General features: G+C 33.9%; 2 protein-coding genes and 1 long non-coding RNA gene across 5 annotated transcripts; 1 reads left to right on the plus strand and 2 right to left on the minus strand.

Moving 5' to 3' along the window:
• Window positions 1-812: 812 nt before the first annotated feature.
• Window positions 813-18,316, minus strand: LOC123712372 (angiomotin-like). Of its 3 annotated transcripts, XM_045665427.1 has the most exons (18): window positions 18,236-18,316; window positions 17,820-18,158; window positions 17,419-17,585; window positions 17,110-17,264; window positions 16,824-17,028; window positions 14,187-14,413; window positions 13,437-13,614; window positions 10,521-10,670; window positions 9,332-9,440; window positions 8,804-8,949; window positions 7,579-7,718; window positions 6,882-7,082; window positions 6,518-6,652; window positions 5,897-6,006; window positions 5,626-5,775; window positions 4,947-5,032; window positions 2,267-2,485; window positions 813-2,163 (listed from the first exon to the last, which is right to left on the minus strand). In XM_045665427.1, the coding sequence occupies exons 2-18, from the start codon at window positions 17,890-17,892 to the stop codon at window positions 1,906-1,908; spliced, it is 2,709 nt and encodes a 902-aa protein (XP_045521383.1). In that variant the 5' UTR covers window positions 17,893-18,158; window positions 18,236-18,316; the 3' UTR covers window positions 813-1,905. The 3 variants fall into 3 exon arrangements, with proteins under 3 accessions (XP_045521383.1, XP_045521375.1, XP_045521392.1); XM_045665419.1 differs by having other exon boundaries at window positions 17,820-18,283; XM_045665436.1 differs by lacking the exons at window positions 813-2,163; window positions 2,267-2,485 and having other exon boundaries at window positions 4,461-5,032; window positions 17,820-18,282.
• Window positions 18,317-19,981: 1,665 nt separating this feature from the next.
• On the plus strand, window positions 19,982-21,315 carry LOC123712397 (putative thiosulfate sulfurtransferase, mitochondrial). The gene is made up of 4 exons (XM_045665462.1): window positions 19,982-20,227; window positions 20,373-20,564; window positions 20,945-21,107; window positions 21,178-21,315. The coding sequence occupies exons 1-4, from the start codon at window positions 20,119-20,121 to the stop codon at window positions 21,227-21,229; spliced, it is 516 nt and encodes a 171-aa protein (XP_045521418.1). The 5' UTR covers window positions 19,982-20,118; the 3' UTR covers window positions 21,230-21,315.
• LOC123712428 lies at window positions 21,024-23,155 on the minus strand. The gene is made up of 3 exons (XR_006754084.1): window positions 22,927-23,155; window positions 21,850-22,009; window positions 21,024-21,541 (listed from the first exon to the last, which is right to left on the minus strand). It is a non-coding gene; the product is annotated as an uncharacterized LOC123712428 (long non-coding RNA).
• Window positions 23,156-23,747: the final 592 nt, after the last annotated feature.

The raw sequence follows: 23,747 nt of genomic DNA on the forward strand, positions 1-23,747 counted from the left end.
TACCGTCCTCAGATATTAAGGCTCATGGCGTAAATTATTTAATATTTCAATGTATCGAACAAGTTGCAAGGAGAAAAATAAACAAGCGTAAAATTAAAGTATTTCATAACAATGACCAACAACTTACAGTATTAATACGAGTGCGACCGATAAAACACAACTGAAGACAGGAAAATTCCGTAACGATAAGCGTGGTTTTTCAATTTCTGATTGATTAAGATATAATATAATTTATTTTTATATAGGTTTTCCCTTGAACTTTCCATCCGACATTACTGGTTCCCCTCAGGGATTTAATCTCTTGATATTGTTCTTTTCTTGAAGACATTCTCTAGGACCTCGAAGATTCACTTTACAACTTTTTGAATCACTTAAGACTGAGAATAATGAATACGGATATAGAGTCTGCAGAGCGTTGCCGGCCACTGAAGATTAACCCTTCGCTGACAACACACCTGCCATGTTAGGCGGGAAAACGAAAATGCCTTTAAAAAAATTATATATTAAAGAATCAAAAATATACTTAATTAACGTTAGGCTACCGCTCTCTATTTATGCTCACAGCAGGCTGACAGAATCGCGATCATCTTCCTTCTTGCAAACTGCTGATGTAGGTATTATTATTTGACTTTGTCAGCGTAACACTTGACAATTTAGGCATATAACAGTTTGATACTGAATTATGTATAGAGCGCAATTACAGACAAAACTCAATAAGTATTATATATTTACATAGTATATAGAAAGAAGCGGACTATTAATAAAACATTACATATTTAATAAATATATTTTACGCTGAATTCTTCAATATGTGCTAACAACATTAAAAAAGTAGCGTATTTTTTGCCTACAAAAACACAACCCAAAATTGACAATATTAGTCACGTATTAATTCTAGTCAAACAAAACCTGATTTACAAATAATATAAATTAAATCAGAAAACATATCTAAACAAAATCTTCGTTGTATGTACGTACTTCCCCACAAAAATATAATTTTAGAATTTGTGTTTGTTTATATTTATAAATATCGTCGTAATACAAACAATTTCGTTCCGAAATAGATGTAACGAATTATTATTTATTTATAAGATAAATTCAAGGACTTTAAATATCTAAAGGCAATGCAAAGAACTAATTTATATTAGCTGAGATTGCCTAAAATGCAATACACGAGTCTATAGTTACTACTTCTTTTTATATATTTAAATTGTTTTAGCAATTATATTTAATAACAGTGTCAGTATAATGTATAATGTTAACAATTTTAATTCTTACATTAAATTATAAACACTATAATTCTTAATACCTGCTTTATAAGTTCGAAATATGCTTGGCATACATAAATGAAGTCGCATGTGTGCTTAAGTTATTCGCCTGTTTAAAATATTTGTTAAACACTTACAGTAAATGATATATAATATCAGCTGGTCAGACTCGTAACACAGGTTTATTTTTACATATGATTATTGTTTACATCGTGGTTCACTGAGAAGAAACCACAATCCCGTGTCAACTTAAACAACGTAATAGACTAGTCTGATCACAATCTTCATAAGATGCTTCTTGACCGCCCACTATCAATAAATCAATACATTTGGGTGTGATATAATTCTATTTCAGAATAACCTCGTGGGCCGTTGTTAGGAATAATATAATGAGATATTATTAAAATATATATGAGAACTTCTACATGTGCACAAAAAAACAATCTTTCAACAAACTACATACATCTAAACACATACTAGAATCATGACAAGTATAGGAGAACAACAAATTTAAAAAAAAAGCGACTAGGAGGGATGAACACAAATTAAGTCATGGATATACTCGTATAATAAAAAACGTCTAATAAGAAAATTGTTGAGAGTTAGTACACCATTTATGAAATTCAGAATTTAATAATTAAAACTGAATACGATAGTGGTGCGTCCGTTTGTTATCTTTAGCCGATTCAGTGGACCGGCGTCTAGCTGCCGCATATACAGCAAGCTTAGATGGTGAAGGGAGGCTCGAATCCCGAGGTCGAACCAATGATTCCCTGGATTCAGCGGCTGGCAGAGATGCGGATGTTGGCACTGATGGTAGCTTTCGAACTGTGTCATATGGCAAAGGTGAGCTGCGGGAGGCAGTCGAAGCAATCGATCCAGACCCGTTTGAGTCCTGAAAATGGTCACACCTGCAGGTCCTAGGTACTTTAAGGAAACTTTTAAGCTCTAGCTTCTTGGTATTTTTCATTTAAGCTCGTAAATTATAAATTACTAACTTTACGACCATCTCTATGTTCCAGGCGATCATATCTGGTGTTACGTGCAGAAGGCTTTCTGGGTGGGCGTGGCAGAGCAGACGGAGGCGGCGGAAGACTTGATGATCTGGTTTGCTGCGAGGCCCGACCCTGACGTTCCAAGAGCAGGGCTTCTTCTCCACGTCCGCTACCAGTACGAGCCCCAACTGTGCTCAGTCCGGGGAAACAGCATAGACCTCTCTGGATATGGTAAAATTATTTGGCAAAGGTGCCTCATGATGACATAGTTTACGGTCTTAATGAAGAGTTGCAACATTTTTTTAGACTCATTTATTTGTATAAAGAATTTGATATTTCCCGAAAAGCAACTTTGTTGAACTAGCACTAATATTCGATTAGCTTTAAATTAAGATACAGAAACAAAAGTATATTTACAGTCTGTATATGTTATCTTTATAATAACATTTACTCTCGAGTCATTAAATCATTCGCAAAACAGTACTTCAGAACTCGTGACTTATCGTATAGAATCATTTGCCAGCAATTATTATTATAAAGCTCAAAAGCCAAATGTTAGGACAATCAGTAAAACCACAACAAACAAAACACGTTTTTATTCATGCTCTCTATACATAAATCGATTACAAAATATATTACGACAGAGTATATTTCCTTAAAATTAGCCTCCGATTTCATTGTGAAATATCATAAATTCATCTTTTATTATAAAGATAAAATAGATATCGAACAATGTCTGCTGTATAGCTACCTAGAAGGTACAACAGTTAATGCTAAAAATAAATACAAAAATAAACATTTACCTAGTCATATACCAAAAACCGATAGGCGTCCTTGCAAATGATACAGTTATTTTTGTAAATTTCTACAACAGTTCCACACGTGAACTGAATAGCAAGAGCCGTGATCAACGTCGAAGTCAAGAGGCAACGCGTAGATCAGCCCTCCATGCAGTCCCCAAAAACATTGAATAATATTTTTATAAATCCAATCAAAATTGTGAATAAATTCGAATTATTTTAAAAATAATTTCGTGTCATAAAAAAAATTCTATAGATAACTGTATAATTCGCCACATCTTATAACTAACTTTGGCATATTTTTGTGACCAATGCCTAAAACTTAAAAATCAAGTTACATCTACATTAGTTTTACGACTAGGGGTGTCAAATACCGAATTTAAGAGATTCCTAAAACCATCAATTGGATTGGCACCTGTTCAAATGTTTCAATAATAAAAAAATTCAAAAACGCATATTTTTTAGTTTAATTATGATTATAATTAACTTAATTTTTTCATCCTTCATAAACATTTGTTCATCCTCTGCATAAAAAACCGAAAATAAGGCAAATTCGGGTAAAATTTTAAGGCACTTATCTAACAAAGGCACAAATGTTCAAATATCTATAAAATATTTCTCTCAAAAATAACTCTGATTAGTAATTATTAGAAATTATGAAGCAAATTCACACAAAACACTTTGAGGAATGTTGTTTGGTTTGGAATGTGTGTAAATTGTTAGAAGCCACACACTACTTGTTTAAGCAATATTAGTAGTGGAATTAAGTGAATTGAAGATCACACTTTTGTGTCTCTCATTCAAAGAATGATTAACCAGATATATTTGAATCAAAAAACTTGTACTGGGGATCTACCATAAACTAGTCTATGGTAGGTTTTTATGTAAAATTTGTCAGACCTTATAAAATGTGGACTATAGATACGGTTTTGTTACCATGGTTACCATTTTCTATAAAATATCGTTTCTTAAATAACGAAATAAGAAAACCCTTCGAATATTAGTATATATAATTTGATAGTAACACGATCTTTCTCACTGCAGGCTTGCAATTTTCTATCTTCTTAACGTTATTTGTCTCAACAAGACATACTATGTCCGACTGTACTCTTTGTTTGACAAATGGAAGATGCTTCAAGTATTCCCCAGACAAATGGAGAAAGATCCTTCGGGGCATAAGAGGACGTATGTACTTTGTAAATATAACCAAGCAAAGACTTTATTCCATGTATAGGTCGGTGATACAATATTTCGTTAATCAACGTATACGTGCTCGTGTGTACGTGATCAACGTATACGTGTCAGCGCCATTTAATTATAACATATTCAAATGTGTGTCCAAAAATTTGTGAATTGATTCGAATGGATTTTATCCTAGTCCTAGTAGTAGTAATAAATTGTATTTCTAGACTCAAGATCCGTCAGACATTTTGTTCTTACAGTTTATATTTCCGCTCAAGACTTGTGTTTTTATGAAGGCTATTATCGTAATCGGTTCAAATGTTGTATTCTAATTTAAAATAATTTGTAACAATTGTTTAAATGTTTTTAAAAGATGTTAAACAATCAAGTATTTTTCAGTTACCTTAGACAGTAATCGAAAAAAAATTAAATACAGTAAACTCCATGTAACGCCAAACCCTAAAACATCGAAATTATTCAACCAGTTGGTTTGCCTTGTCCATACACTGTAACGTTTCTTTCCTTATAAGCTCAAAAAGCCAGAAAATCCAGTTCTTTGAGCGGCTCTATATAGAGTTTGCACTGTAATTACGAAATTGTGATAAAACGCGTTAATCTTGTGTTGTTTCGCGTATTAGAGGTGTGTATCAGTAGTAGGAGGCATGCGGCGGGGTCAGATCGGTCTGCGGCAGGAAACTCACGGCCGGCACAGGTGGCCGCTCCAGACGGGACTCCAGTGCTGCCAACTGCTCTTCCAGGCGAAGAGATGTGCTGTCGAAACCGCATCCTGAAATCATAAATAAAAAAAAGTATTTTTTTGATGACACGTACATTCGTATATGGGAGCGTTCAAGTATTACGTAACGAATTTTGGGAGGGGGGGGGGTGCATTCCTTTTGTAAAACGTTACGATGCGGCGCGGGGATTGAATTACGCGTTATTGTTAATATTATTTTCTACTTTCCAGTACTTTACACCATATAATGGTAATTTTTAGGTTTAAAGAGTCACTGGAGTCGATAACGAAACGTTTTACTATTGGAAACAGAAAAGTTACGGCGCGTTTCATGAGTGGGTCAAGAATCTATATAAATTGCGTGACGTAATACTTGAATTCTACAAATAACTGTTTTTGTGTTTATTACCAGAACTATGTACAAAACACAACGCGCGGTTAAGCAGGATCAAGCCAATGAATAAATTTAAAGTTTAACCGACCTATAATATAGATTATAGTAGGCACTGAAAACGTACCGCAAGTGGCTTGCTGCATGATTTATTTCATAAACAGTATTTTCATGTGGGGATTGTTTGATTTTGTTTTCACACTTACCCTTTAAGATGTGATGTGATTATAAAGTTATTTAACAAAACACTCACCGCTCCCATTATCATTATGCGGAGAATAATTCCTCCGAGCGAGGTGGCGATAACGTCCGCTCACCGACACGCCCGACCCGCTCACTCCCGATACACCTGTCCCGCTCACACCTTCCGTACTAGAGAATGATGCACCGGAAGATAGACCCACTGAAAACGTAAATATAAACAATATGATCAATTTAAAAAGAAATACTAATATTAATAAGATATTTTAATTATTGCATCCATTTTAAAAACTAGCAACATAACAAATCTTCTCGAAAGTTACCTAATTCTTCGCGACTGGAATTATTCCTTAGGGAAGCACCGCTCGTATGCTTCTGCAGGACTTTGATCATCGCGTCGCGTTCAGCCACCTTGGATTCCAACTCTTTCACTCTGATAAGAGAAACGTACGTACATAAGCGAATTTATTTTATTCACAACTGATACAGACACTAACAAAAATGTATAGAACATTTTAGTAATAAAATACATAAAAATATACATTAGGTTAAACGATTTACGAAGAGAGTGTACATATATATATATGAATTGCTACCATCTTGAAATATTTGTGGAAGAAAGTGAGTAAACGATGAGAAACATGTATAATATATAATAAAAAAGCATAGCATCAAAATTTGATATCTTTTGGTTTTTTTTATATAATTCTTCTGTGTGTATAATTAAATACCTCCGAAACGGCTGGGTTCAATTATAATGAGTGTTAAAATGAATCTGATAACAGTTATCTAGAATTAGATATTCATTTGTTTGTTTTTTTTTTAAGTTTTATATTTTTGTATTTAAGACGTGTGTACAGGACGTCTGTCCGGTCTGCTAGCGTATAAATATAATTATATTAAAAATAATGCTAGCTTACAACAGTACTAGACAGTTTTAATACCTGCTTTCGAGGTCAGCGACCTTTTTCTGTGCAGAGTGAAGTTCGTCCATGTGACGTATCTTTTCACTGCGCACTTCAGCCATTAGGCGCTCAGATTCCGCTGAAGTTTTCTCCAAAGCTGCTATCTTTGCATCCCTATAAAACACGTTATTACAATTAATACATTATAATTAATTTAAGTTATCGTAAGATTGACGGTAACAAGAATATTTTTGTTATAGTTTTAAAACATTTAAACATGTATATTGAGCCAAATTCCGGACCGGAAGGACCATTAGCACTTGCAAGCCTACATGTCTATGAGCAACATCACTAGACATCAGGTATTTTTTCTGCCCTCTATTCTATAAAAATATAAACTCACTTGGGTATAGACGCGGCGGAAACAGCTGCCTGCCTCAAAGCAGCCTCCTCCAAATATCGTTGTTCCCACTTCGCACACTCTCCTTCTAACGCGAGAAGTCGTTCATCTCTCTCCCTCACTTGTCTTCGTAGTTCTGCTTCTTCACCTCCTTCGGTCCCTCCGATGCGACTGCCTACACCTCCGCAGGTGCATTCGCGTTTGCTAAAGTATAATCATTATATTATGTGTGATTGTGACTCATACGTCAAAAATGTACTGGATTTTATTCTGAATCCATTTAAGACGTTTAGGACCACTGAACAGTTAAATATACAAATTACGCAAGTTTCTGTTGTATCAACATGCGTATTAAAATCATTAATAAATGTATTAATTGTTCCCGATTAAAAATAGGGACAATAACAATATGGCAGGGGTCACAGCTTTATCGAACCATTAATTTCAATGGACCGCTACTAACTGCATTATTGAAGTAATAATTTCCAAGCAGTTTCTGTCACTGAATGAGTAAAGTAAATACGCGTGAAGAAAAGAGGAATATTCTTTCGTTCTAACATTAATCTTAAATTAATAAAATCAACTGATTCGACATAAATAATGCACTAACTTTTTTTCAGTATTTATTGAAATTGTTAAAAAATGAATTTATTTAAACCTACTTTTGGAGTTTCATAATCGACGATGTCTACAAACTTACCGGAGTGTCTGCAATTCCTTCTCTAACTGGGCTCGTAGCTTCCTCTCAGTATGTTCTCGTCTGTCGGAGGCCTGTTGTATTGAAGCTAAGGCTCGCTGGAGTCCCCTCACCCGTTCTACGTAACCGCTTGTGTGACGACACTAAATACAATTGTTTAAAAATACAGCCAAAACGGATTACACGTTATATATGAATGTCGAGGCTATTCAACTCCTTGACACCACTGACCTAGTGAGAAGATTGAAAAGGATAAAACCACCAGTGAACTAGTGTTAGTGAACTTTATTATTAAGTGTTAAACGGTGAATGAAAAGAAAAATATATTGAACACAAGAACAGAGTGTCTTCCCTTTAATAAAGACCATAAGTAGCGTTATTGGACACTTACTTATGATAACAATCCTTTTTAGTAAATTAGGTTAGACTTAAATTACTTATTAGTCTTAAGTTAGGCTAGATCGTAATGTTCCATGATGTCGTAGTAAAGACACATGTATATAAAAAAGAAAAAAATATGAAGAACATAATGTACTAATAACTAATGTGGTGTGTGTGGAATTGTGATCTCAAATATTCATTCGATTTGCTTATTTCCTTTAAAAATACGTGCAAGAAGTCGAGGCTATTATTAAAATTTACTATACGTGTTTTGTACAAGATTTGAGGTTTTTAAAGGCTGTAATAATAACGGATTTTTTATAAGACAATACCGCTTACGTTTTTATTCGACCTGTTAATTAAGTTCTCATTTCACCTCACTAGGTAGATAGGAAATAGGATTATTTCAATTTCCTAATGAGACTATAATAATGGTTAAGGTAACAGGAGGGAAAAAGACAGGTCAGATTCACACTGGTGGTGGTGGTCACACATGGGTAACAAGGTGTTAAATTCAAGCACCCAGAAACCGAATCAATAATTATATAATTAATAAAAAAAATGGTCCGACGATCCGGAATTTCTATCATGGAAATTCAATAAAAAATGTACATATTTTTAAGTTACTCCTTAATTATTATTGTCATTACTATAATTTTAAGAGTAGAATTAGAATACAGTACCGATTAATAAATTCTAGATTCAAATAGTTTAATTATTTTTTATTGTTGTTTGTATTATCACAGTTTTTTATACCTATTTGAGTATGGTCATGTCCGCATAACAAATTCCTTTAGGTGGATATGATATGAGAAATATTAATTTTTTAAACACTAAAAATGATTACCTCTTCTTCAAGTCTGACAACATTAGCCTGCGCATTGGTGAGAGCTGTATCCAGTATATCGATGTGTGTCCTTTGTTCTTGCAAAGTTGCACGCTGAGCAGCCATCTCGATCTCTTGACGCTCCTTTGCGCATGCTAACTCCTTGTCTGATATCACCATGATTTTGTTCATATATTAGAAGTCATCTCAAAAATCATGTAAAATTTCCTAATAGTTATGTGTTATGGGTAAAAAAGTAAAATAACTTTTATAACAGAACAGATAACTCCTTAAATACCAAGTGAAACATCAGATTTTTGTAAAAATACTCCTAATTTTGTGACATAAATGCTGAGCCAGGGCCAATTACAACCACAGCACACACGCATTACACAATTACACCTTTCTCTTTTAAAAAAATGTTATCTCTCTATTATTATTCATTTTTGTTTATTTTTATTATTTTTATTTTATGTGTTCCTGTGTGTGTGTTTTGTTAGTAATAAATGTTATATCTATGTCTATGTCTACGTAGGATAAAATACATACTTTGTGTAATAAGCTGTGCAATAAGCATTTCTCTGCTTTGCAACTCTTTACGAAGCACATCACTGTTGCTGTCGGCATCTGCACGCACGCCTTGAGACAGCAGTTCCACCTGAACATAATTTAACATTTATGTAGAATATATTAACATTTCCAATTGAAGAAATTACATATTTAATTTTAATAAAACATTTTAATTAATAAATAATCGCTTAACACAAATTGAGAGTAATTTGCATTATACGATACTTGGTCACGATTTCATTACAAAATTGACCAGATCTACACGACTATCGTTACGCTATAACTTAATAATTTAATTTAATTGTTTGATTTTTAACGAGTTTTAGCTACTACATACTAATTGTGAGTCAATTAACCTTTGGCAGAGCTTTTACATGTCTGTTTATACATATTATTAATTATGTTTTTTTGGTCTTTCTTTTATTTTAGTTGCATGTTATTTTTAGTTATTTTTTGTTAATTAATGCACTCCTAGTACTTAACCCTCTGAAGGTGTTTCTTTTTTTATTGTTCCATATTAGGGTTGCCTGGTAGGAATCGCTTGTTAGCGATAAGGCCGCCTGTTGCCTAATAACATATGTAACCTACTTACTTTTTGTTTTTTTTTATTTGTATAAGATATACCATATGTATATTATGGTAACGAAGTATAAATAAATAAACGTCTTTAAGTAAACGACTTTTTTTATTTAGTTTCTTTGACGGGGTAAAATATAAATATTATGACTGATATATGACTTTTAATTCTTAATGGAACATAAAGACGCGATTAAAATTGCGCATTGTCCTTTTTCAATGTTTAATTTGCAAAGATTTTAAATACCATTGCAAACAAACAAGCCCAAAACACTTTTCTAAGCAAGATGGCGTCCCCGTACCATGCCAGTAAGCACGTAAACAATTGTCAATTCTTTTACGTGTTAATCATCATTATCAATTACATACACATACTATCTTTCGATCAAAACAGTCTCAGGCTTGATTAAACTCCAAGACAGTATTAGGATTAAACCGGTGAAGATATTACAAGCAAGACCGTCATCACCCATTCAACTAAACTGTGACCGTCTTGTGTCACGTGACTGTCACGTATTAAAACCATTATGCATTATCAATTTGATATTTCACTTAATTTTTACACAGTGTCATATAGCCCACAGTTATGTACCTGGTGTTTAAGCGCCCTATTGAGTTCATGGAGCCTCCTACAGTCTGCCTGTAGTCTTACGCGCGCAGCTCGTTCTAGCCTCTCTCGACGCTCGCAGGAACCAACCAAGTCTTCGTGGGCTGTACGAACTTTCTCGACTTCCTCTTCCAACTAAAGTACATATACATTAATCAAGACACAATTTTACCATCTATAATTACCTTTTTTTATCACTTTACAGAATCTTCAATAAAATTATTTTTATCAATTTTCTAACATTGGAATAAAACTGTTATTTTTTAACAAATGAAGGCTTAAAAATTAGTTAAATTTTAATTGAATGTAAATTTTCTATTATAATAGGTATTATACAATAAGACTTTATCGTAGTGTATTTCGAAAAATACGCAAATCACTGGAAATAATTATAATCCATTAGCGCTACAGATACCGGCAAACAACTTGAACAAGAAAACAAAGAAACTCCAAGAAATAAACGTATGGTAAGGGGGGCGGCGGGAGAGTGACGTGTCAATCGCGTGATTGGTAAATCAGTTGACGTTTGTGTCCCGCGCTGCGCAAACTTTCCCCCGCTCAGTTGTTTAATGCTTAAGAAGTTTGCCGGTATCTGTACAACGCTATATATTATATAGTCTAAGCTTGTTACAACTGTTACTTAGATTATTTTTATTTTATAGACACGTAGGTCATCAGACTTGTGTCTGACACATGTCAGGTTTTTTGGATTTAAGACATGCCTGTTGTTCATAATGTTTCCCTTTACCGAAGGACCAAATGCTAATCTGGCAATCACATGTTGTTATAACATTTTTAAAATTAAATATTTATTACGCCATCTGATTTAAACAAAAGATCAATATTGTATTGTCTTTTGTTAAAATAGCTTTTACACATTAAGAAAAACACTTTTTGAATGGATTAAAGCTATGTATTATTATTAAAACTTATAGTTATTTACATAATTCTAAATTTCAATTTTTTTCCAACGTTTCGCGTACTTTTCAGCGTGCGTGGTCACGGTGGACTAAAAGTCATCACTAAAAATCCGTTCAAAAAGTGTTTGTCTTAACAGATCAATATTTTTCTTCTTGCATGGCGTCTTCTATTACATTATTTCCAGCTCCTTCGAGTTGTTATCGGTAAAAAGTTTACTAATTAAGAACCTTCTTTCTAATCTTAGTTCACATAATATTAATTTTAACAATAACGTAGAGAAAGCTTAGTTGCATTTGCGTAATTAGTTTGAGTTACGTCCCGCTTTTAGCAACAGACAAAATCAGTTACAAAGCAATTAATACGGTAATTTACAGTCAACAATCGAGTGTATTCACCTCGATTGCTGCATAGATGTGCTAATTTTAGCACATGCTGTTTCATACAAAACAATATTAATTAATAAAAATGAAACCATATGGGTTATAACGCAAAACGTATTATATTTAATATTATTTTTAAAACATCAGTAAAGTTCATTTGTATTTCCCCACAGTGGCGCTACAACTTTTTAGGTCTGGGTACTGGCTATGTTTGGTGATCATTTGTTTTTTTTAATGAGATAAGTAGGTGATCAGCCTTCTGTGACTGACACGGCGTCGACTTTTTGGGTCTAAGACATGCCTTATCTAAACTTCACCATACAAGCGAGTTTTGCACATCCGGGGATCGAACAAACGCATCCTAAGACATGAGAATCGGACACTGATACCACTAGACCAACACCGCTTCACAAGTGCTAACCCATATTGAAACTTAAGATTTATGATGAATTGGGAACAACTGTCATACAAAATCTATGTTATTCATTCCCTTTATTTTTGTATGAGGTGAAAATGCGCTTGAGCAGGCCCGCGCCAAGGATATCGAGCTTGCCGTGGGGACTGTGGGGCTGGGACTACACACAAATCCCTCTGCTATTCAGAGCTAAAAACACCACAGCCCTTCACACGCCCTTAAGATGGTCCCACTGGGTTCGCCAGGCATTCTACCCAAGGGCCCAGGATGTTATTCATTCCCTAGACAACCCACACTATATACAAACAAATGCTATTTCAAAGCGGTTAAGCTATTTAGACCACTGCCTTATAATAGCGAAGGCAATTCGATCTTAATAGGGACACTGCTCCTACAGTTAAGAAGATGTCCACCACATTTCACCACGCTGTACAAAACGAATCTTTGACATTTGAAACATGTTAAAGTTTGTCTTGATATGTGTGCTTATTATATTATTATTAGAAGGTCAGCGGTGAATCACGCTGAACAAAACAAGTGCAATGTACCGAGTTTTTCATTCAAACAAAGTGACGTAAATACAACTGAAAATAAACATTACTCACGATTAAATTTAGTTGTACGCGGAATCACATGGTCGCAGCGTAATATCATACTATATATTTTTAACTCTTGCAAATTGACAATATTGAAATAACTCTTACGGGATTAAAAGGTTACATTTTTATTGCAATTAACTGTAATTGTAATATTAGTTGTTACTTTTACGCATTTAAAATAAATTAAAATAAATAGAACAGTTTTTAAAAAATATCACATATCTAATATCATTTTATTTTAATCATATTATGCAATTATATTTCATATACGAATTACGAATTTCTTATAATATATAAAAAAGCACACATGAAATGCCATGTATCTTATATCCATTGGTTATATTATGTATTTGCTATACATAATAGACACGTTTTTTCACTATGATTTTATTCGCATATTATGCATTCTGTGCAAACAACAAAATCATTATATCCTCTTGAACATAAAAACTGCTGTTTGATTAAAAAATATTGTTTTACCACAGAGCTACACTGTATCTGTGGAGCATAGGGCATTCACAGATTAAAATGCGTCGCCATAGATCCGCCTTTTAACTTATATAAAATGTACTGAAATTTTAAATACCTTAGACGTTTTTGACACCCTCTCACAAGCATTAGCAAGCTGGCGTTTGAGCTGATGGTTCTCAGCAGCCAATGCATCGAGGACTGCTGTGAAGGCATCGTCTTCCTCTAAGGAACCTTCGCCACCGCTGCACCAGCCGCTAGATTCCGAACCACCTGGTACTGCTCGGACTCCCACACTGAAAAAAGTCATACACACGCCCACAATTGTTACTTACTACCAAAACCCATCCAGTTCAGTCCGAAGGCCTAAAAACTCAAGTTCGCCAGGCATCGAGCACCTTTCGGGTGAATGTACCACATACCACAAACCGAAAATAACAGTTATAATAATTTACGGATGAAATTACTACTTACAAATGAAAAATATGACCGTTGAAGAACGTTAAGGCAGAGCTTTTTAATATTAATAATTTCAACCTTTGTATTTTTTTTAAATAATTTATAACTGATGGGTTTTGTAACAATTATATATGACTATGCAACAAAAAAACTTATGTTTCCCAGCACTACAGATAGAACAACAATGTTAGTATTTAGTGATTATGCCGAACACATTTATATTGACCAATCGAACTTTGAGCGGTCAATTCAATCATATTAAAGATCTTACTCTAAGAAGAAAGTAAGAGCATAATTTCAACAATACAATTCTCTTCTTCGGGAAAGTCTACAATTAACGAAAACTTAAATTAATATTGGAACAATTTCATTCCTTTAATACTTATGTTTTAAAAATGTTTGGTCTTACCTGGTCAAATCCGGCTGGGACCTTGACAAACTGAGCTTCTCTTTGCTTAGTTTAGCCTTCGCTTTCCCTTTGATTCGTTCCTCCCTTGACTTGGAGGGCGCTCGGGGGGCGTGCGGTGAGGCGGGAGGGGTCGAATTTCGCGGAGTAGGTGACTGAGCTACCTCTTTAGCTAGGTGCTTCAATACAGATGATTGGTTTAAGAAGTCATCTGGGATTTCTGTTATTTCCTAGAATAGATGTCAACAATTTAATACAAAGAATAAATGGCTCTGTTTATGGGTCATTGGAAAACCCAGGGACTGTAAGTATCTACTGTAAAAGTGTATATCTGTTATAACATTTTTGCTTATGCAGTGGACACATTTAAATAAAGTACTGGCTGCACCACCGGACATGGAAGACGAGTCGTATCGTCATCAAATACTTTAAACTGGTATCTGGTTTTACGAAGTATTAGTGTGTATTGACAAAGCTGTGGTGTCGAACAAAACTGGGCAGACATTTGTCCACAATCTCGCCTTATGTTTAGTGAGATATAGTCTAATGGAGGGCACGCCTGCTCAGGTGATGCTTTTAACCGTCGGTTAAATTAAGCCATATTAAACGGTCCAAGGAAGATGGAAGGGGGAAAAGAGTTCCACTCCTTTGCTGTTTTACAAGAAACAACGATCCAAATCGTGCAGTGCTGCATCTGGGAACTTCAAGAACGAAGTGGTGAAACTCAAGCGTACTTCTAAGAGAGCATTGCTTGAAAAGTGGTGATGAAATCTAGTTGTGTAGTTTTCCGGAGTTCAATCCATAGAAGATCAAAGACAGGCAGCTGAATGGTTATGGTCAAGATTTTTTAAGTTGAAATTCAACGAGTTTATCGCCGTTCATAATGCTCGCCTCTCAATATCGCCTAAGATGACATTCTGCAGCACCGGCCCAGAGATGACTAAAGAATTCCACACAAGAGATTGAGATTGATAAAGATTAAGAAGTATGTATGAAAAACTATCGGACTTTTGCCAAAACACCAAGATCCATCTGGGCCTTAGGGTGAATAAAACACCTAAAGCTCTGATCGGCTAACGGGTAGGCAGGATAACGCCAAGGATCTCGTGCTTAGTGCGTTACTAGACGGTCAGTTATTTCCAAAGAAACACCCTGGAAGGTTGGACTGAATATTGTTACGAGCTAGGGGATCGGATAGAAAATGCCGTAGATTTATTCAAGGGTTTATTTCTTGATAAATCAATGAGGAATTTATGGGCACAAATTAATTGCAGAAGTGCACTTATAACACAACAACACAGTCACTAATTACTTCACTTATGCACACTTCACACTGTACTTTATCACTTGTATTCACTTTATTCGCACTTTATCGCTTCGGTGTTTCGCTCTTGTTATCGCATTCAAAACTAAAGGCGACTAGTCGCGTTTCGGCTCGCTTATATATCCCTGGGAATAATTCTAAACAATATTCGAGAACTTTCTAGGCGGGCTTGCTACTGAGTAGCGATTGCACAATTCTAGAACGTTCGCACTCTTTGTCTCTTTCGCACGTTGCTCCGTCCTTGTCGTACGGCGTTCTAGAGTGCTCGTCTAGTTTCGAGAAAGTTCTGATCTTCTCTCTCTCGTATCATTTCGTCCTTGTCTCACACCTAGAAGGTTCGGTCTAGAATATTCCTTCATCAACCAGGCCTGAAAACGCCTGAAAACGGGTCCCCTGAAAACTTCACCAATCGACTACACATGTTCTGAAACTGACTGAAAAAAGGTTTCAGCTTCCTGAAAACTAGGGTAACATTATGGAAATTACAATTTTCTAATATGTGATTGGCCCTCTCCTGAAACGGTCAGAAATCATATTACAGCCTGCTGAAAAGTTCTCTAAGTAGTGGAAAAACCTAGAAACATTGTAGTCGACCCGTCTTCGTAACAATATAAAAGCGGTTTTTGCAACTCCTTAGACAAAAAAAAACTCAATGGCGCTACAACCTTTTTAGATCTGGGCCTCAGATTTCTGTATCTGTTTCATGATCATTTGTAAATTGAATAGGCAAGTAGGTGATCAGCCTTGTGTGCCTGACACACGCCGTCGACCTTTTGTGTCTAAGGCAAGTCGGTTTCCTCACGATGTTTTCCTTCACTGTTCGAGTTAATGTTAAATGCGAACATAGAAAGAAAATCCATTGCTGCACAGCCAGGGATCGAACCTACGACCTCAGGGATGAGCGTCGCACGCTGAAGCTACTAGGCCAACACTGCTCTCCTTACTCCAAAGACAGGCCTGTATTTTATTTAGGTTAAATTGGACTAATCATAATTCGTAATAATAAATTAAATATTGGGATAAGTTGCTGTAAATCTGCTTATGTAATACTTGAAATGCCCCTTTAGGAAAATCAGTTTGTCTGATTTTTACTTCTCACATGTATGAGCCACAATGTTGAAGTGTGGGTGGCAATAGTTTAGTAGGTTCCATACTTTACATGCATTTTAAAGGCTTATGAAAACTGTCTAAATGCAATATGCAGATGTATGAACATTAAAAACACTTTTGTAGAGCTATCACAACAAAGGATGACTGGTATGACATGCATATTATGATTATATGCATATTATGATATAATATAAGAATCAAATTACCTGAACACCATGGTCAGGGGGACTTGTGTATATCCGTTGACCACCAATATCTATATAATTAGCACTAGCTGTCATTTCTTGTTGTTTATGTATCTTAGGTAATGGTATCCCACTTGGCTTCTTAATCTCTGATTTCTTCAATGTATGGTATGGGGATGATTGTGTGTTTGAATGCTTCACTTCACTTGTGGTTCGTTCATGTTCTCTAAAATTGAAAAATATATGATAAACACTAATAGTGCACTCTTTCTTAAAGTCATTAAGCTGCCTTTTATTTTTTCCTTACCGTATTGGTGTTGGTCGAGAGGACCAAGAATCATCTTGATTGTGAATAATAAGTGTGTTGTAAGAGGAAGAGGACACATCCAGTGAACTTCTATTGCTATTACCACCTCCTACTGAATCCTTTAGTGAGTTACGATTACTTCCTGTGACACTATCCTATTGAAGATATATAAATGATATAAATATTATTGAGGAATATTGTTTATTGAGCCTATTGCCTTATATACTATATATATATATATAATACAGCTATATATATTAGACACATAAATAAAAATTAGCATTAATTGAAAAAATAATAATACAGCACCTTGAGAGAGTTCCTATTGTTGTTATTTTGGCTCTGATTTTCTTGTCCCTGGGGCTCCACTCTTGCTGTATGTCTTACCACATATCTCTCTTCTCTTGATAAGTTTTCATTAGATGTAGAAACATCTGTCTCACTGCCTGACAGACTTTGAGTAAAACTACTCGATACTGAAAAAAATACTATGTCATTTTGACTTCACTACTGATAGTTAGAGATACTCAACAAAAAATGAAAGTTGTACCAAAAAAAAACAGAATTGATAGATGTAGACCATTTTTATTATAGATTAAAATAATAATATCACCATAAGTGTAACAAGGGCATTGGACCTATGATTCATTAGAAAGGCATTTTGTTGCTACCATTTATTTTAACATTTAAAATAATAACAAGTCATTTACCTGGTTGTTTCTGTGTTCTTTGCATGTTATTGGCAAACGACATAAATCGTCCTGATGGTCGCATGGAGCCCATGTTGCTTTTTTAGAGACACTTTTATTTTTACTGAATTAACTATATCATCCTACAATTAATGTATGTTTGAAATTATAAACGCATCGCTTTAATTATTATATTTTTTAATAATCAGGCTTCCAATGATCTAACAACATAATTTCTGATGAGTACGCCATATACGGGGTAATACAAATTCTCTTTACTGTGCCATGCACCTTAATGTTATTTTTTTAGTGACTTCAATTTGTATTGCAACTGTCTTATTTGTTTCTTTTCTTCTGAAACTATAAGAGCCACTCAATTAACTAAGTACTTGCTTTTAAAATGACAAAAGAACTAAATAAAGGATTAAAGAAATTACAATTTCTCAATCTGATTATTGCTCCAAAAGCTCCACTTTGAAGTTTGAAGTTATTTACGTTTTGTCAAAATGACGTTAATGGTACGACAAATTACCTAGCATAGTGCCATCAAACATTTTACACAGTGAACAACAATGACACACTTGACAATTCTCACTGTTGCATGCATAAAGGTGTATAACGTCGTAGGTATTATAATAATAATTATATCTGTGGAGGTGCTTAAATTTCGTATCTCGAGATATAGGTACTTTATAAATCGCCAAAAAATTCAAGATTAATGTGACAAGCACTTAATAATATAAATAATAAGAAACACGAAGAGAAAAAATATATATATATAAATTATAAAAACTAAACGAAAAAATTGATTTCAAGTGTGATAGGAGCAATTATAGATATCCAGACCTAACTCATTCATCAAATATCTTAAACGCTAAAAATATAATTTTATACGATTCTCTAATGACAATATCTTAAAGTGCTTTAGCCTGATTTCGTATGTTGCAATTCTTTTTCGAGACGCCACTCGAAAAAAGAAGATGCCACATTAATCTTTTTTGTCAAAGATCGAGTCGCAACAATGCGTTATATAATATGGCCGACATATAACTGTAACTCTTTCTACTATGCACGAGACTATTGCATAATTTTTGTTTTGATGTTTCGGAATCTTTGTGATTGGGTGTTTCTCAGGACAAAGCATCCTAGAACCCTTCTTTATTGTAATACCCTGGTGTTATTTAAACCATAGTTTATTGGTAAAAAGTACCAACGAGTTCTGTAAAGTAGGTAAAAGTACCGAATTACTCTTTCTTCTTAAACTAATATGTTATCTAGATACTTATAGTAGTATAGTATAGTTGTAAATTATAATGGCCCATTTCCTTGGAAAACCAACGAAATGACATTTTTGGAAATTCAGTTTCATTAGAAATACACCATGAAGTTATATCATTCACATCCTCAAGCAATCCTCGAAGTTACTAACTACACGAAAAAACTTGAGATTTTCTTCATACGTATACATGTATGCATTTTGTTTCAAAGTAGTGAGTAATGAGTATTCATTAGATTGATTAAAACAGGTAATTATATATTATACAAATATATATTATGTACCTAGCCTGGCCTATATATAACCTGGCCCTAGATGAGAGCCCTGTGAAACACCAGAAGTTATGTTTTCAATGGCGGAACCAGCGCCATTAACAACTTGACGATTACTTAAAAAGATTTAATTTATTTAAGTAAAGGTGGCGATAAGCCGTGGTTAGATATCATATTATTATTATACCCTAAAAGTATTAGGTGAGAAACGCGATTGAAAGCTTTACTGAAACCATATATGTACCTATAGTGACAACTCTAGACAACGACAGACATCTTAAGTAGGTAATGAATCTATGGTTTAAGACCTAAACCTTAACTTAAATTAATGCTCAAAATTCCTGCCTCTGACCTAACTGCCAATAAAATATAATGCTATAAATAAAATACTTAATATGCACCGTCGAATAAAATTTCCACGTAACCTACGGAATGCACGTCTATTGTTAATAACTTGCACCTTACCAACTTAGATTTTTTTGTCCTCATAGTTGGGTTTATCCACGACTTTTTGGCCATTCTGTATAGGTTATTTATCTGGGTATTTCTTTATTTTATTTCGTCTTTGGTAAATGTATGATATATATATTCATTTAATCTGTCATTTGTGATTACTAGGTTTAGAACTTATTATAGTCTGTGACGTGTGAACTTGTATTTAAATGTGTGATATTTTAATTTTGAATTTTTATTCAAAATACTAGTCAATTTACGTTTTACGCATTTTAGCACGTTCAACTCTTTGACCTGTCAAAACCTTTTTAATTACAATATGATCGGTCTTATTTTATCTCGTCGCACATTGGCGACATCTTATCAAGTTTTGAAATTATTGTCAAATCAAAGTTTGATTTCATCAACCAGAAATGGTTCATTGCAATGTACGTAAACAATAGGATGTTGTTCTTATGGGGTTTTAATTATTCCGCACGGTTCCTGAATGTACTAATTTACTGAGCATATCCTGTCCTGCACAAAAAATTACTTTTCTTTTTGTAAAATAATAATTAGGTAATATTTTTTCAGCGTTTAATTATCCAAGTTTAAAAAATTCACTAGTTCGCACCTATTCAGAACAGATTAAAGTTGAAGATGTTGCAGTTGACTTTGAATATGTTAAGAAAGCAATAAATAATCACAATATCCTAATAATTGATGTCCGGGAACCCAATGAAATTAAGGAACATGGAAAAATTCCAAATAGTATTAACATACCATGTAAGTTCTTAAAGAATGCTAAAAATTACTGTATATTAAAGTTATGTAGATTTTTCATATAATCACATTTAATTAGTTATAGAGTATAAAATTGTTATTAGAATTATTAGAGTTTTTACTTTATGTCAATCTTATGAAATATATAATGCACTCCTACTTATAGACAAGCATCCTATAATAATTAATTGAGGAAACTCATAACAAAATAGCTAAACAAACACTCAATATTTCAACTTTCAATGAATATAAATAAAATTTATATTCATCACATACATACAGAAAATATTGACTGTTATGGTTCCCAAGGCCCATGACAACTATTCTACAGAACTTTATAATAAGAGTAATGTGAACAGCTAATAAAATATGTATTATTTCAGTGGGCAATGTGACACCTGTACTTAGTACTATGCCTGAAAATGAATTTGCTGAACAATATAATAAACCAAAACCCTCAGATGATACTGAAATAATTTTTTATTGTATGATTGGCAAAAGATCGGGTATGGCTCAGCAGAATGCTATCAACCTTGGTTATAAAAAGTCAGTATATCTATAACATTGGTATTAATTGATAAGGAATTGTCATTAAATATTTAATTTTGTCTTTCAGCGCTAAGAATTATCTTGGAAGTTATACAGATTGGGCAAGTAAAACACAGTGAAATTTGACATCACAATAATTGTTAAATAGTTTGGTAGTATTGAATTTGGTTTTTGAATATAATTCGAAAATTCTGTTTGACCTGCTTCTATTGTACATACTTCTACTATCTAGTCTATTGTTAACAATGTTGGGAATTAATTATACTATAGTTGATTTACCATCTAATGTTCAGTAAAATTAAATGCATAAATATATTTTTTAATTATATTAAATTATAACGCCATAACTGCTAAATCCTATAATGTATATTTATATTTGTAGTAATTAATGGGTGGACCAGTCATCATAGCTCCCAATGTACACTTTAGACCTGAAATAAAGTTTTTATGAAGAAACAAAGAATTTATTATTTATTTCCATGAGCTGCCATCAGTTATGCTTATGCAACATATAAATGTTTGTTAGTTTTACTAAGTTATATGTACTTATTAACATTTAGTTCACATGTATTAAATGTCTTAAAAAGGTTATTGACCGGCAGCAAAACTATTGAATAGGCGTTACAGAAGCGTGCCTCGCGCCATGTGTTTCTGACCCACAATGCTGGATCAAGTAGTAGCCACTACTATCAATAAAACTATTTCTTTTCATAAAGATAACACATTCTAAGATACATACTTTGAATACCCAAGTTCTAATGCATGCTCCATAGCCATGGTCGCTCGTTTTCCTGATTTACAGTAGAATATTATCTCCGTTGATGCTAAAGGTTTCTCGTTTAGGTAAGTTTTCATGAAGACTTCCTCTGTCATAGAAAGAGCGTCACGTATAACTCCCACTGAAATATATAAGTGAAAATTCGCTTATTTTCATATTTTACTATAGGATTCTAGACTTATTAAAAAACTTAATTCGTTTTGACCAACGCCTTTAATAATAATATGAGCAATTACTGAAATGTTTTTGATTCATCGATCAATTTAACGTTCCTTTATTGTATAGTTTACAGAAACAACAATACTGAAGGTAAATTGTTCCGTTTAAAAAATTAAACCTAATCAAAGATTATTTAAGCAAAATGTCATCTTTCAGCACGGAACAATTAATGTTTTACGGAGATTCAGATACAGGACGTCTTAACTAGAAATAACTAAGAACTTGACCAATTAAGCTACACGTTAACACACTATCTTTAATTGTAAAAATACATGCATATATGCAATGCCGGAATAAGCCAGCGCGGGACCTGGTGCAAATTCTAGAAAGGGGCCCTTGGTTGCTATAGGTTCTCAAGTTAAATAAAACAATACCGTTACAAATAATTTTTCCGGATTTAATATTGGAAAAATTTGCACTTTCATTTATCCTTCTTTAATCAAGTCATGTTCTATATTCAACAAAGTGAGATGATTAAGACGATCTTATAAAAAAATAAAATTCTGGCCGCTTGAAAGGTTGATGTGGTACAGATATGCTAGTCAAAATATGTCGATTATAATTAAACGTTACGGTAAAAAGTTTGTAAAATACCGATTTATTTTTAAGATTTAACGTGACTAAATCGAGTGTTGGATTTTGGTGTGGAAGTGAAGTTTTATTACGGTTACGGGTACCTTGAAGCGCGGGGCCCCGAAATTCGCGGGGCCTGTAGCATTTGCTTCTCTTGCTACGTGGCTAATCCGGCACTGCATATATGTAATTTAATATAGAATCTCACTAAAATAATAAATAATTGCGCTATACAGTTTTACATACCTGGTATATTTCTACTAGTCGGAATGTTCCCATCTTTAAATTCATCTGGATTACGTACATCGATGATCACTTTTGTAGGCTCATGAATGTACTTAAGCATATCGTAAAACTTAACAACTCTCGCTGGGTCGGCCATTTTTGAATATTTACGAATAAACGTGCTCAAGATACTCATTTAATACATCACACGGAATAGGCGATATATCGTGGATGATTGGCTAAAATTATTGTTTTGTGATAGTAAAACTTATCGAAAGTATTTATCATGATAGCTTTGATAAATTTTCGTGTTCGGATACGTAAATACCCACGGCGGCAACACGTTCGAATCCTTAATCTCAAGGTGTTACTGGAGTCTTTTCGAAACAGTTACATAAAGAATGAATGCAAATAAAAAACTTGGGGGATTTAATGGAACGTCTCCAAAATGACACAATTAGGAAATGAAATCTAGATCTCGCGGGATCTGGATCTCGCAAGATCCCGTGCAATTTTTCGGGATCAATCCCGAAGCATAATATGACGGGATTGGGCGATTCTACACACATCCGCTCGGGATGCTTCACGCGATATTGCACGTTACATAGGGTACATTGCAACGGACATTAGATGCCGGTTAGCAGATAGCACTCTTGATACACTTTAGAAGTTACTTTCAAAATCACCAATTTTAATCACCTTGAGCTATAATCAAAACAAAAGTAGGTAACTTTTGTTTTGATTATGTTCATGTAATTAAGATTGTTAGTTGTTTAGTTGGTAATATTAAAGGATAAAGGCTTTTGTTTATTTCAAATAATATTTTATTTTAATTAACCTCA

The sequence above is a fragment of the Pieris brassicae genome, chromosome 1, assembly GCF_905147105.1.
Source record: "Pieris brassicae chromosome 1, ilPieBrab1.1, whole genome shotgun sequence".
NCBI lineage: Eukaryota > Metazoa > Arthropoda > Insecta > Lepidoptera > Pieridae > Pieris > Pieris brassicae.

What these genes read in the sequence shown, in the direction of transcription:
- LOC123712372 (XM_045665427.1), bottom strand. Translation starts at nt 17,892, where the DNA reads ATGGGCTCCATGCGACCATCAGGACGATTTATGTCGTTTGCCAATAAC. An exon ending in TCCGCCGCGTCTATACCCAA is followed by an intron (nt 6,653 to 6,881) that starts GTGAGTTTATAT and finishes CGTGTTTTATAG; the next exon opens with GGATGCAAAGATAGCAGCTT. An exon ending in AGCGGCCACCTGTGCCGGCC is followed by an intron (nt 2,486 to 4,946) that starts GTGAGTTTCCTG and finishes TACCATATCCAG; the next exon opens with AGAGGTCTATGCTGTTTCCC.
- LOC123712397 (XM_045665462.1), top strand. Translation starts at nt 20,119, where the DNA reads ATGATCGGTCTTATTTTATCTCGTCGCACATTGGCGACATCTTATCAA. An exon ending in AAATAGTATTAACATACCAT is followed by an intron (nt 20,565 to 20,944) that starts GTAAGTTCTTAA and finishes GTATTATTTCAG; the next exon opens with TGGGCAATGTGACACCTGTA. An exon ending in ATCAACCTTGGTTATAAAAA is followed by an intron (nt 21,108 to 21,177) that starts GTCAGTATATCT and finishes TTTGTCTTTCAG; the next exon opens with CGCTAAGAATTATCTTGGAA.